The sequence below is a fragment of the Toxorhynchites rutilus genome, chromosome 1 (genome assembly GCF_029784135.1).
Source record: "Toxorhynchites rutilus septentrionalis strain SRP chromosome 1, ASM2978413v1, whole genome shotgun sequence".
NCBI classification, from domain to species: domain Eukaryota; kingdom Metazoa; phylum Arthropoda; class Insecta; order Diptera; family Culicidae; genus Toxorhynchites; species Toxorhynchites rutilus.
Genome location: NC_073744.1, coordinates 98,555,830 through 98,569,724, shown reverse-complemented (window position 1 = coordinate 98,569,724; position 13,895 = coordinate 98,555,830). Strand labels below are relative to the sequence as shown.

Below are 13,895 nucleotides of genomic sequence, written 5' to 3'. Positions count from 1 at the left end.
CAAGCTGTTCGCCATGTATAGCTCAGTACATAAAAAATCTAAACGCTAAACAATTCGATAAAATATTTCTATTGTGTATAACCAATATGTGGACGATTACTTGGACAGTATGGATACTATCCAACAAGCAATGGAACGGGCGGAGCAAGTGCGAGAAATACACGCTCATGCGGGGTTTGATCTTCGTCATTGGTTATCAAATTCCAAGGATGTTCTGGCACAATTAGGAGAGGTTCAAGATGAGACAATGAAATCTTTCTGTGACGATGAACATATGAATAGTCATCGAGTTTTAGGAATGGTTTGGCATCCCGACAAAGACGATTTCACTTTCTCGGGACATTTAAATGAGGACCTTCAATCAATTATTAGAAGTGGTGTGCCACCAACAAAACGACAGTTGCTTCAGTATGTCATGAGTATTTTTGATCCTCTTGGACTCGTGTCTGTCTTCGTCATCCATGACAAAATATTAATCCAGAATGTTTGGAGAGACAAAACAGACTGGGATGAAAAAATTTCCAACGTATTGTTTCAACAATGGAAAAGATGGATAGAAACTTTGCACCAACTTGACCAGATCCGGATACCACGCTGCTATTTCCCAGATTATGATCCCAATTCCTACGATACGTTAGAGCTTCATGTTTTTGTGGATGCAAGCGGGGAAGCATATGCGTGTGCAGCATATTTCCGGATTATTGATAAAAATGAGATCCGTTGTGTTCTGGTATCATCCAAAACCAAAGTTGCTCCTTTAAAACCTTTATCAATACCACGTCTAGAATTACAGGCTGCTGTTTTAGGAGCAAGACTAGCGCTTTCCATAGAGAAGAATCACACACTACAGATTAAACGAAGATTTTTTTGGAGTGATTCCAGCACAGTACTGGCTTGGCTCAGGTCTGACAAACGTAAATATCGGCAATTCGTAATCTTCAGGATAGCAGAAATATTTGAAACATCCAGCGTGGATGAATGGCGATGGGTCCCGACTCGATTGAATGTCGCTGATGAAGCAACTAAATGGGGAAAAGGTCCCACTTTTGACGTGAGCAGCCGTTGGTTCACTGGTCCGCCATTTTTATATCATCATAATTACTACAGTGTAATTTACCATAATGTAATGGAACAGAAAAACCTCACGCCTAAATGGCTACTACTACTAATCTGTAATTTACAATTTATAGGAACATAAACATATGTACATGTACACGATAAAAACCCGGCTCAGTTACTGATAAAATGCTAATGAGCCTAAGAAATAAATAAATGGGATAAAAAAAAAACATCATAGTGAGTGGCCAGAAGAAAAATGTACATTACCGGAAACGGATGAAGAACTCCGTTCTATTCAAATTCATCAAGAGGTAACAGAGTCTAAATTGCTGCAGTTCGAACGATTTTCGAAATGGGAAAGACTATTGCGGACAGTGGCTTTCGTTTATCGATTTATACACAAAATACCACGAAATACAGTACAATCTGCATCGATTAATTGCATCAGTCGAGATGAGCTCAAAAAGGCAGAGATCATTATTTGGCGGTCTATACAAAATGAATCATACAAAGAAGAAATTGCTATATTGAGTCAACACCGGAATGCAGCACCCCATTTGCGACCTCAAGTTCCCAAAACCAGTAAGTTGTATAAATTGTGTCCCTTTTTGGATGAAGATGATGTACTGCGCATGGAAAGCAGAGTTTGGAAATCAACAGAAATTATGTTTAACTATGCATGTCCGGTTATACTTCCCAAGGATCATTACGGAACATACCTGGTGATAGATTGGTACCATCGACAGTTTCATCACGAAAATCACGAGACGGCGTTTAACGAAATGCGTCAGAAATATCATGTGTCGGAACTACGAGCTGCATTCAAAAAGGCAAGAAAACAATGCATGTGGTGTAGAGTTTACAAGGCGGTGCCCAAGACTCCGCGTGTGGCCCCGCTACCAACTGCGAGAACTAATCCGTACATCAGAGCATTCAGTTACGTAGGTCTCGATTACTTTGGACCACTGCTTATCAAGCAAGGCCGCAGAGAAGTAAAACGTTGGGTAGCACTATTCACCTGCTTGACGGTAAGAGCCGTTCATCTAGAAGTTGTATCCAGCTTAACAACAGAGGCATGCAAAATGGCAATTCGGCGATTTATAGCACGGAGGGGGGCTCCTATTGAGATCTATAGCGATCAGGAGGATACGAGGACAGGTGTTACGTGTCTTTCCTGGAAGGGACGGACGTGTTCGGCGAGTTGAGGTGAAGACTTCATCTAATATAATCCAACGACCGGTTGTTAAACTGGCAGTCCTGGAAGTAAAACGTACAGCTGAAGTAAACTGCGAGCAATACGGGGCGAAGAATATTCAGGACAGCACCTCTGAAAATACCCCTCATCATTAAGTGTCAACTGTGGCACTGATGTGTATAGAATAACCTAGCAACGTAGTGGCTTGTTTTGAAACTTCCAGAAATAATTCAGCGCAGCCAACCATTACAGCAAACGAAACATTCCACTCATTCTTTCGCGAAAATCCGAAGCAAGCAGTCCGAGGATATAATAATATTATAAAAAACTAGAGTTGTTGTGCGAAGCCACGAATAGACTAAATAATGTAAGTTTGCGTAAATTAATCAATGTACTTTATTGTTTATCAAAATGCTGAAATTAAATTATAGCTGAAAGCAAGCTCTAAAAACAAAATTAAGTTTCGCTATTCGGAGTCCGAAAAAAGTGGAGTTACGCAACAACAGTTTTATTATTATTTTGGATAATGTTTTAGAAAGCATTGAACTGTATTTCCTAAACTCTTTTTTGGAAGGATTAATGGCCCTGAAAAGCGCCTTGTTTTATGGAATGGTTCCAATTTAGAAAACTTAGTACTCGTGGTTTTGAAAAAAAACCATTTCGAACGCCCTCGATGCCGCCTTGTTCTGGATTTGCCACCAAAGCAGTTTGTATAAAGAACAAACTTTTTTCTTCTGCTACCTGATGCCGTTTTGCGATTGCGTTTGCCACTCGCCACTCGCTGCAACTGCCTGTTGTCTTGATGTCCACCGAACCGAATGTGTTCTGTTTCGAATGCGGGGTTTCTTATCGTCGCGAGCAGCTTTGCCAGCTAACTCGATCACTTCGGCGGCCGAAACTATATAACGCCGGCTAGGTGGACTGGTGCACTGGTACTAACGCGCTCGGCCTAGCTACCCTTGCGGGGAACTCCAGATCAACACGGTTCGAGCGGGATTTTGCCTTTCCCTTCACTTTTCCTCCTTTACCATGTCCAGACATGGCTGCTTGGGTTGGTTTGTTGATGTGTTGTGATGCGAACCGATGTGGTGTACGGTTTGAATGAGAATGATCGTTACGGCAGCGGAGCGGGGATTTTTAAGCTGGCTGGCTCGAGAATTACGCATGTGTGAGACTGCGACCAATGTTTCGTTCTTTTTTTCTTTTTCCTTTCCAATCGTGCTTCATTCTATTTCGCTGCTGCTCTGGTTGCCCGTTTTGGTCGGTACGATTTGAGGAGCACAAAATGGACCAATCAAAAATGGGCACATAGTGCATTTTAACAATGCTTGATATTTCACAATTATTCAATTATTTATCTCAAGAAAAATGAAATGTTATTCGTTATGATAGATGCGTAGAAATATTTCCTATCAATTGATGCAAAAACCTTTGCGATCTATTGAGAAATGCTCGAGTTATAAGCGTTCCAAATCTTGCATTTTTTCCTACTTGTTCAGTGCCTAGATTTCCATTTCACCCCCTATATCTTCCGGTTAGACGTAGTCCTACGTCAAAATCATTTCAGAGATTATTCTACTAAGCAGTTGTTTCTAAAATTTTACAGCATTATAGAATAATATCCGAAGGTATAAACAAGCGACTTATATAAAATAACAGCGTAGTTCTACGTCAACAATGCGGTCCAACATACACAACCTCCTATAGTTTTTCAGCCGATAATTTTGTCGGATTGGTTTGCTAGTGCGCACACTAGCCAACTGTCGGTAGAATATTCTCGAAAGACTGTTGTTGTGACCGTTCTCAACCCAGCATCAGAGAAAGCGATAACAACCGCAGGAATAGTAGCAGAAATCCACCAGCAGCAGGACAGCAACGGGAATCAACCAGCTGTAGGACCAGCAACAGCAATCAACCAGCAGCAGGAACAGCAATCCGAGACCACGTGTCGGAATGATCTTCGACAGGAAACTTGTGACCCGGGCGGAGTGACGGACTTGAGGAAATAATGTCTTAACACCTTGGATAGTCAACTCGAACTGAACATTTATTTCTAAACACAAAGTACATTTAACAATTTTATGGCACACAAGACAACAATAATTTTATAGCGAATTGCTCCTGTAGTGGGTTCAGCAGATGTACCGACACGAGTTTCACAAACTGTGTGACAGAACATCGCCGCCACCTTGAAAATATCATTTTCAAAAACATTGAAGCTAATAACAATAACAAAAAAAATATACATTGATCTGAACTACATAACATAAACTACAGTACATTTTTAATTAGCTAACATATAACAGTTGTCTAGGATTGTGATTGACTCTCCTGCTCAGGTAGCAAGCAGATTCTAGTAATCGGACGTTTCATGATGCCTTTGCTCGTTCGCAACGTTACGACGCGTGTTTGTTTATTCTTGCCAGAATGAAGTGCAGTGGCCACTTCACCGGCATCTGCAGTTCGTCGACCAAAACCACGAGTCGGCCTGGTTGGATGTCCGTGTTAGGATTGCAGCATTTGGTATCACGCTGCATCTCCTGCAGATATTCGGTCCTCCAACAGTGCCAAAACTGCTGGTAGATTCTCTGGAGGCTCTGGTAGTGGTCCAGTCGATTGAGCGGGATCTGACGTAAATCTGGTTCGGGAATTGAGTTCATCGTGCTTCCGATGAGAAAGTGGGCTGGTGTTATCGTGCGATGTCGTTTGGTTCCTCGCCTCAAGGAACGAGAGGACGCGAGTTCATGCTCGCTTCGATTTGAGTGAGGATTGTTGTTAGGTGTTCAAAGGAAAGTCTCGAATTTCCTAGCTGTCGTTTCGCCACTTTCACTGCCGCCTCCCACAGTCCTCCGAAATGTGGTGCCTTTGGTGGGCTGAAGTGCCAGTTGATTTCCTCGCTGGTTTCTGATGATCTGATTAACTCCCTCTCGTTCTCATTTCTCAGCATCCGATACACTTCTCCAAGTTCGTTGGCTGCTCCCTCAAAGTTTTTGCCGTTATCGGAATAAATGTCCGACGGTCGGCCACGGCGAGCGATGAAGCGACGTAGAGCACATAGGAAAGCTTGCGTCGACAGGTCACTGGCCAACTCAAGGTGGACAGCTTTCGTGCAGAAACAAACGAAGACGCAGATGTATGCCTTTGTGGGTGCGGCACGCTTGTGGGCTGGTTTGATGTATACTGGCTCGCATAGTCGATCCCGCATATTGAGAAGGGTCAACTTGCAGTGATTCTGTGTACTGGAAGTTGTCCTATTTGTTGGCTTATCGGGACAGGATTAGCTCGAATGCATTGATAGCAGCTACGTAGCATGCTGCGTACTAATCTTCGACCATTCAATGGCCAGAATTTAGATCTCATGGCCGCGAGTGTTAATCGGCCGCCACCGTGAATTAGCGATAGGTGATAATGTTTGGCGATTAGAATAGATAGAGGTTTGGTAGTTTGGTAGTAGGGCTTGGTGTTTGTTAATGAAAGGATGGTCAGATAGCTTCAATCTCCCCCCTACCCGAATGGTTCCCCTAGGGTCAAGAAACGGAATCAACAATCGTATTGACGAACGTTTTGCTACAATTTTGTGAACTTTTAGTTGGTGAATTTCTTCCGTGAAACTATCAGCTTGAGCGAGTTGTATCAGTTTTTCTTCAGCAGCATCTGTGTTGTTGCGAGTTAGTGAGATACTAGGTCTTGAATCATCGGTGTGGCGGGGTTGTGTGCGAGCTTTAGAACGAACATTTTCTATAAAACGTAGAACGTAAGCAAGCGTGTGTTTCAGTTTACGATACGAAGAAAATTTGACGAAAATAGGATTCACTCGAGGGCTTGTTATCGTTGTGGTTCTAATAGTGTACCTTTCTTCTCTCTTTTCCATCGTGTGGATAATCCGTGCGTTTAGTGATTGGCCATTCTGCTTCCGTATTTGAAAGCCATGCGGGACCATGTTTCCATTTTACACTGGTTACGAAATCGTTGACATTCATTCCACGTGACAATAAATCAGCCGGATTGTCTTTACCAGCGACATGATTCCAATATGCTCCGTGAGTTAGGGTTTGTATATCCGCCACTCTGTTGGCGACAAATGTTTTCCAAGTGCCTGGCGTCGAACACAGCCACTGGAGGGTGACGGTAGAGTCGGACCAAAAGTAAGATCTTGTGATAGGAATTTGGAGTGCAGCGATAATGTGGTTATGGAGTTTGGCAGCAACACCAGCTGCACAAAGTTCTAAACGTGGGAGTGTAATTTGTTTCAACGGTGCCACGCGTGCTTTGGAGGCGATTAGTTGAACACGAATATTCCCACTTTGGTCTTGTGATCTGGCATAAGTACACGCACCATAAGCTCTTTCGGAAGCGTCCGAGAATGTGTGCAATTGCACAGTACTGTTTGGAAGAAACGTATAGCGGTCAACGTGGTATGCAGAAATACTAGGAAGTTGCTCAATGTACGCCCTCCATTCGGCCTCGATTGTATCTGAAACATTGTCGTCCCACGAGCATGGTAGCAACCACAATTGTTGCATCAACATTTTTCCTCGAATGATCACAGGCGATAGCAATCCTAACGGATCGAAAAGTTGGCAAATGTCAGAAAGAATTGAGCGTTTCGTAGGAGATCCTTTTCGATGCTGAATTTTGGAATCGAAACGAAAGAAATCTGACTCGGGTTCCCAGGAAATACCAAGCGCTTTGATGGTTTCATGTTCATCAAATTTGATAGCCGATTGAGTTCCAATTTTATCGGCCGACAGACCTTCTAGCACGTCTAGTTTATTAGACGCCCATTTACGTAACGAGAAACCGCCTTTGGCTAATAGATCTGTTAACTCATTTCTTAATTCGATTGCTTCTGCCACGGATTGGGCACCTCTTATGAAGCGTCCATATAGAAGGACTTTCGCAGAGCCAGAGCTCCAATTGGATGGGACTCGCCTTCGTCCACAGCCAGTTGCTCCAGCGTACGCGTTGCTAGGAAGGATGATGGACTTAACCCGTAAGTAACGGTCTGAAGTTCATAGCATTCTACTGGATCCGTTGGTTTGAAGCGCCACACGATTCTCTGGAGGGTAGTGTCGTCGTGGTGGAGTAGAATCTGGCGGTACATTTTGGCGATATCCGCCACCACTGCAACTGGATATGTCCGAAACCGAAGGATGATTGTCAGAAGATCGTCCTGAATTACAGGACCCACCAACAGTGCTTCGTTGAGTGAGAAGCCGGTGCTGGTTTTGGCGGAAGCATCGAACACTACACGTAATTTAGTAGTCGTGCTTTCTTCCTTTGTAACAGGATGATGCGGGAGGTAATTTGTCTTCGAATATTGCTCGTCATCGTATCGAATACATCGCATGTGTACGAGAGAGAGATATTCTGACATAAATTCATTATATCCTTCCTTAAGTTCAGGATTTTTCAGTAGCCTACGCTCGAGAAGTTCATAACGATGCAGTGCCATAGTTTTTGACTGTCCCAACAGTTCATCGAAATTATGTTTGCGTGGTAAACGAACCATATAGCGTCCATCAGTTTGACGGGATACAGTGGAGGAGTAAAATTGCTCACATTGCTTCTCTTCTTGTGAAAAGTTGATGCGATCCGACAGCTCTTCCATTTTCCAAAAACGCTCTATACTTTCTTCCAGGATAACTAACGAAATTGCCGTAATACTACAGCGAGATTTCTGCCCATTCGGATGAGCTGGGCTAAACTTCCCCGATACTAGCCATCCGAACACACTGTCTATCAACGTTGGCAGATGTTTACCCAAATGTATTCGTCTGGTTGTGTTGAAGAACGAGAAAAAGTGTTCGATGCCCATCAGCAAATCTATTTCACCGGTTTTGTTGAATTCCGGGTCAGCCAAGAAAACATCACGGGGTAGCTTCCAATCACGAGTTGATACATTGCAGACTGGAAGCTCCGCGACTATCTTATGGAGGATCAAAAACTCTGCGTTGACCTCAAATTTTTCCCTTCTAGAACGAATTATAGTACTTATGGATTCTCGGGATTGTTGGGAGTGTTTTCCAATTCCTTGGACGAGAATATTTGTTCTCTTCCGCTTCAATCGCAGAATTTGCGCCATTCGTTCCGTCATCAAATTTGGTTGAGACGCGCTATCTAACAGGGCTCGCGCAAGGTGTTCCTTTCCGTAGCGATCTGTAATTTTCATAACCGCGGTTAGCATGAAAACGTTTTTCTGGGGTTGATTAGAATTAGAATATTTAGAAATTAGAATTAGAATCGTTCATTATCGACTCGGTAGAAATGGCAGCGGTGAAGACGGCGGATGAAGGACCTTCATCTGGGGGTGTAACGCTTACGTTTGATGAAACCCGGGTGCCTTGCGCGGATGCGGGAGCAGTTGATTCGTAGTGGGAATGACCGTCATTGTCAACATACCCCGGATGGAGGAGCGAATGGTGACGTTTCTTGCAGGTTTTGCAACTGTACTTCGATGGGCAATTCCTAGCAAAATGATCACTTCGAAAGCAGTTCATGCATAGTCGTTTTAGCGTGACAAGGTTTATCCTTTCTGTCAGAGGAAGCCTTTCAAATTTGAATCATTTGAACAATGGATAGCGTTGCTCACACGCGTAACACCTAGTGGAGGTATCCACAGCAGATCTGGTAGATGGTCTAGGATTGGAAGACCTTCGAGCTGTTGAAACATTTGTGGTCGTGACGTAAGAAGTTGGTGAGTGGGTGTGATTCACGGAGATGGAATCCAAAACGCGGATACGGCGCGGTAAAAACTCAACGAGAGCGTTGTACGTAGGCTCCTCAATAGTGGACGCATAGTCTTCCCAAGCTTTCAGAGATTCGTCCGGTAGTCGAATACACAGTAAATGTTCCAAGATTGTGCTCCAGGAATCCACTGGTTCACCAATTTGTCTCAATATCTTTGAATGCCGTTCGAAGTCATCGACAATTCCGTGTAAGGACGCTGAAGTTTCTTTCTTGACACGTGGAACTTCCAGCATTGCTTGCAAATGCCGTTTTTTCAACAGGTACTCGTTAGCATACCTATTGACTAAAGCTTGCCAGGCTAACGGGTAATTCACAGCACTAATTCCGATTGATTCTATGAGTTGCCCTGCCTCACCTTTCACTGCTGCGCGGAGGTAGTGAAATTTTTGTATATCCGGTACGTCCGGATTGGAGTGGATTAGCGCCAAAAACGTATCGTGGAACGCTAACCACTGTTTAAAATCTCCGTCAAACTCTGGTAAAGCGACAGTTGGAAGCTTAAGACCCTTTAGACTAGAGGAAACCATAGCATGCGGAGTTTGGGGGATGTTTTCATTGGGAAGAAAAGGAGAGAGCTTAGAGAGAAGACCAGCCTTTATTCGAAAGCATTTGTTTTCATAGGAGGTACGGTGACATGCGTTTTGATTCATACCTTCTTCACTCGTTACTTCACATTCCAAACCAGCCTGAACGCTTTCTAATTCACGCCAAATTGTATCTAAATTTTCCAGTTGTACTTGTAGCATAATCCTGTCCCTGTTGTCAACGAAACTTTCCAAAAATTGTTCCGCACGATCCAGCGAAGCCATAAGCGTAGTCCGTCGTACCGTCAATTGGTGTAGCCTCTGCTCGTGCTCCATCTTTCGATGATCGTTGTGTTGATCCAATCGAAGCGAAAACGTCAATGATTAGAGCGTCCGGATTCTTTTCAAAGGCAATGTAATGCCTTGTATGATTATGTTCGTCCAAAACGTCGAAATTTCCGGTCGTCCTTCACTATTCAGGCTTTGTACGATCGATGTATTGTTCGGAAACAATGGCGCTTGACCAACAACAATGGCGTATTATTCTGCAGCAATGGCGTATTTTTCGATAACAATTGCGTATTATTCAGCAACAATGGCGTATTGTCTGACCACAATAGCTCACAGTTGGGAAGTCGAGTCTCAGAACCTGCTCTGGAATCCGTGATCATTGGCGAGAATCCTGGTCACGGCACCATTTGTTGTGACCGTTCTCAACCCAGCATCAGAGAAAGCGATAACAACCGCAGGAATAGTAGCAGAAATCCACCGGCAGCAGGACAGCAACGGGAATCAACCAGCTGTAGGACCAGCAACAGCAATCAACCAGCAGCAGGAACAGCAATCCGAGACCACGTGTCGGAATGATCTTCGACAGGAAACTTGTGACCCGGGCGGAGTGACGGACTTGAGGAAATAATGTCTTAACACCTTGGATAGTCAACTCGAACTGAACATTTATTTCTAAACACAAAGTACATTTAACAATTTTATGGCACACAAGACTACAATAATTTTATAGTGAATTGCTCCTGTAGTGGGTTCAGCAGATGTACCGACACGAGTTTCACAAACTGTGTGACAGAACAACTGTATTTAATTTGTGTTTGACAACGGAGAAGAGAAATCAAAAAGAGATTCAGAGAGCATTGGGTGCATCCCACTCTCAGTGATTCGCACGGCGCGTATGTCGGATGCCAAAATTAAGAGCAAATTGAGAGCGAATTGAACTATCGACCAATAAACAATCGTCGTGTGTCCGTAGGTCGATGCTAGCCAGTACTGATTAAACGGACGGCCGATAGCTGGCCCACAGAATAGTTTAAATGCAATCGGGAAGCCTAGCAAACTTTTTTATCGGCCCAAACTGAATCGGTGTAGTGTGCGCATATGCATATCGCTCCATACTGATTAAGTCGTCCAACCTATCTATCGGCCGACAAAGTGTTAGAATAGTAATCGTTGAATTATTGTATAGTAGTAAGCCTTGATTATAATAAAACTACTTTTGTCATTCGTAACCCAAACCTCATCTGAACAAGACATATTTCATCAGGTTATGGGCCCAGACAAGCTGCTACAGAAACGGCACTGTTTGGAGAGAAATTTTTTTCACTGTGAAGATTTTGAAGAAGTTTTCAGAAGTATAATGAAGGAGATCCGGAAGTAAGCGATGAGATGTCGGAACAAGCTCTGGCGACCATTTGCCTGAACATTGACCTGTAACCAGCTGTCGGAGGTCGGTTTCAAGGTGGACGATACCTGGATGTGTAGTTTGCTACTCAAGGGTTTACCGAAGAAATATGATCCAATGATCTTGGGCCTGGAATCGTCTGGAGTGGCGCTGACCGCGGACCTGGTGAAATCAAAGATCATGCAAGAAGTTAAGGTACTGACGGGTTCGAAGCCGGTTGAAAGTGAGGGTGCGTTCTTCAGCAAGCAGAACGTATCAAAGAAGCAGGTGGACAAGTCTGGCAAGCAAGTCGACAAGTCTACCGTGAAGTGTTTCCGTTGCAAGAAAATCGGACACTTTGCATCGGAATGCCAGAATGAGAAGCGTCCTGTCCAGAAAGGTAATGCGGCTTTCTATGCTGCTAATGCTGTGCAGTCGAATGAGAGGAATGACACTGATTGGTTTTTTGATTCTGGCGCAACCGTTCATTTGTGTCGGAACAAGGAGATTCTGGAAAACCCACAGGATATGTCTACTAGGATCAATGTGGCCAATAACGCTGCGGTGGAAATCGTGGCGAAAGGATCGGTAAAGCTGGAAGCGAATTGCGGTGAAAGGACATGTGACCTCACAATGAGCGACGTGCTGTGCGTTCCGGATCTGGCGATTAATCTACTTTCGGTGAGCAAGGTATGCAAGAATGGATTTCGAGTGTTGTTCACCAAAAAAGAGTGCCAAGTACAATACGATAGTTGCGATTGGTCGTGAAGTTGATGGCCTGTACAAGCTATCCGAAGTGAAGAAGCCCGTGGTGAATCTGGTCCAAGACGGTAGATACGAGCTATGGCACCGGCGAATGGGACACCTCTCAGCCAGTGGAATGAAGCGATTGAAAAGTATGGTAACTGGTTTGGAGATCGAGGTGAAGGATCCGGCGAAGTGCGTACCATGTATTGAAGCTAAACATTGTCGTCAACCATTTGAAGCAAAGGGACATCGAGAGGATCGCATACTGGAACTGGTCCACTCGGATTTGTGTGGTCCCATGGAATCAGAGTCGATGGGAGGCAGTCGTTATTTTCTGACCTTCATTGACGACGCAAGTCGGAAAACTGTCGTGTATTTTCTGAAGTCCAAGGAGGAAGTACTGGAATCGTTGCAGGATTACAAGGCTTTCGTGGAGAATCAGACGGGACAGAGGATCAAGCGGATTCGGACGGATAATAGAAGAGAGTATGTGAATCGAAATTTCCGGAATTTCTTACGGAAGGAACCTCGAGACATCAGCTCCCTATAATCCGGAGCAATCCGGATTGGCCGAAAGGATGAATCGGACGTTGGTGGAAAGAGCGAAGAGTATGCTATTCGATGCAAATTTGAACAACAGCTTTTGGGCGGAAGCAGTTGCAGTAGCGTCGTATGTGGTCAATCGTTCGCCGACAAAAGGACTGTCAGTGACCCCCGAGGAAAAGTTTTCCGGAAAGCGACCGGATGTATCAAACCTGCGATTATTTGGAGTGGAGGTAATGGTACACGTCCCTAAGGAAAAACGTAAGAAGTGGGAGAGGAAGTCCGAAGCGTGTATTTTTGTTGGATACAGTGAAGGTTCCAAGGCGTACAAGATGTACAGCAAGAAAACGAAGAAGGTATTGGTGAGCCGAGATGTTATCTTCGTGGAGGAAATGGAAGTTAAGCGCACCGAAGCAATTGACGAATCATCGGATATCGGAGAAGGAAGCGAGCTGAAAATTCAAAATGAGCTGATTGAAGTTGACGGTCAAACTGAGCTAACTGAAGGTAACGACGAGCTTACTGACGAATAACCTGATGAACCTGCTGAGGACGAGAATTCTCTGGCTGGCTGAGGACGAGAATCAACAATTCGGTCTACAGTGACGCAGATTCGATAGTTGAGGAGGAGTTACAACCCATCGTGCTTCCTGCACAAACAGAGGACCCACAATTGTTGGTAAGGCGCAGTGCGAGGGAGCACACTGTCCCAGGCAAGTATCGTGATTATATTATGAGCTGTAATACTTTTCCTGAAAACCCGTTCCAACCCGAACAGAAACGTGACATGGATACGAATGCCGAGCCTGGTACATTTCGTGAGGCGATTACTGGACACGAAAGCAACCGATGGAAGGAAGCGATGCAGATAGAATACGAGACCCTGATGGACAACCGAACATGGGATTTGGCTGAGTTACCAAAAGGAAGGAAACCTCTACGCTGCAAGTGGATCTACAAAGTAAAGACAAATGCGGATGGATCTGTGGAGCGGTAAAAAGCCCGCTTGGTTATTAAGGGCTACTCCCAGATAGAAGGCGTCGACTACAACGAAACATTTTCACCAGTAGTTCGCTACGCCACAATTCGGTATCTGATGTCGATTGCTGCAAGAATGAACCTCAAGATTTATCAGCTGGATGCGATTACAGCATTTCTGCAGGGAGATCTAGCCGAAGAGGAAATTTATATGGTTCAGCCTGAAAGGTTTGTGGATCCAGCTTCACCGAAGAAAGTTTGCCGGCTGAAGAAAGCATTATATGGCCTCAAACAAGCTAGTAGGGTGTGGAACCAGAAGCTGAACGCTGAACTGAAACGCATCGGTTTGAAGAGGTCCGCTTACGACACGTGTGTGTACTTCAAGATTGAACGTAACACGGTTTTGATTGTTGCTGTGTACGTGGAC

The 13,895-nt window shown here is 44.3% G+C and overlaps 3 protein-coding genes across 3 annotated transcripts; all 3 read right to left on the bottom strand.

Moving 5' to 3' along the window:
- Window positions 1-4,973: 4,973 nt before the first annotated feature.
- Window positions 4,974-5,459, bottom strand: LOC129761232 (uncharacterized). The gene has a single exon (XM_055758946.1). The coding sequence runs from the start codon at window positions 5,457-5,459 to the stop codon at window positions 4,974-4,976; it is 486 nt and encodes a 161-aa protein (XP_055614921.1).
- Window positions 5,460-7,124: 1,665 nt separating this feature from the next.
- Window positions 7,125-8,645, bottom strand: LOC129761231 (uncharacterized). Its single transcript, XM_055758945.1, has 2 exons — window positions 8,578-8,645; window positions 7,125-8,229 (listed from the first exon to the last, which is right to left on the bottom strand). The coding sequence occupies exons 1-2, from the start codon at window positions 8,643-8,645 to the stop codon at window positions 7,125-7,127; spliced, it is 1,173 nt and encodes a 390-aa protein (XP_055614920.1).
- Window positions 8,646-8,817: 172 nt separating this feature from the next.
- Window positions 8,818-9,864, bottom strand: LOC129761230 (uncharacterized). The gene has a single exon (XM_055758943.1). The coding sequence runs from the start codon at window positions 9,862-9,864 to the stop codon at window positions 8,818-8,820; it is 1,047 nt and encodes a 348-aa protein (XP_055614918.1).
- Window positions 9,865-13,895: the final 4,031 nt, after the last annotated feature.

Bases quoted from the DNA above. Each gene is read 5' to 3' on its own strand.
- LOC129761232 (XM_055758946.1), bottom strand. From the start codon at position 5,459: ATGCGGGATCGACTATGCGAGCCAGTATACATCAAACCAGCCCACAAG.
- LOC129761231 (XM_055758945.1), bottom strand. From the start codon at position 8,645: ATGACGGTCATTCCCACTACGAATCAACTGCTCCCGCATCCGCGCAAG. The intron at 8,230-8,577 runs GTAAGCGTTACA...AATTCGTTCTAG, and splicing joins GCACCCGGGTTTCATCAAAC to AAGGGAAAAATTTGAGGTCA.
- LOC129761230 (XM_055758943.1), bottom strand. From the start codon at position 9,864: ATGGAGCACGAGCAGAGGCTACACCAATTGACGGTACGACGGACTACG.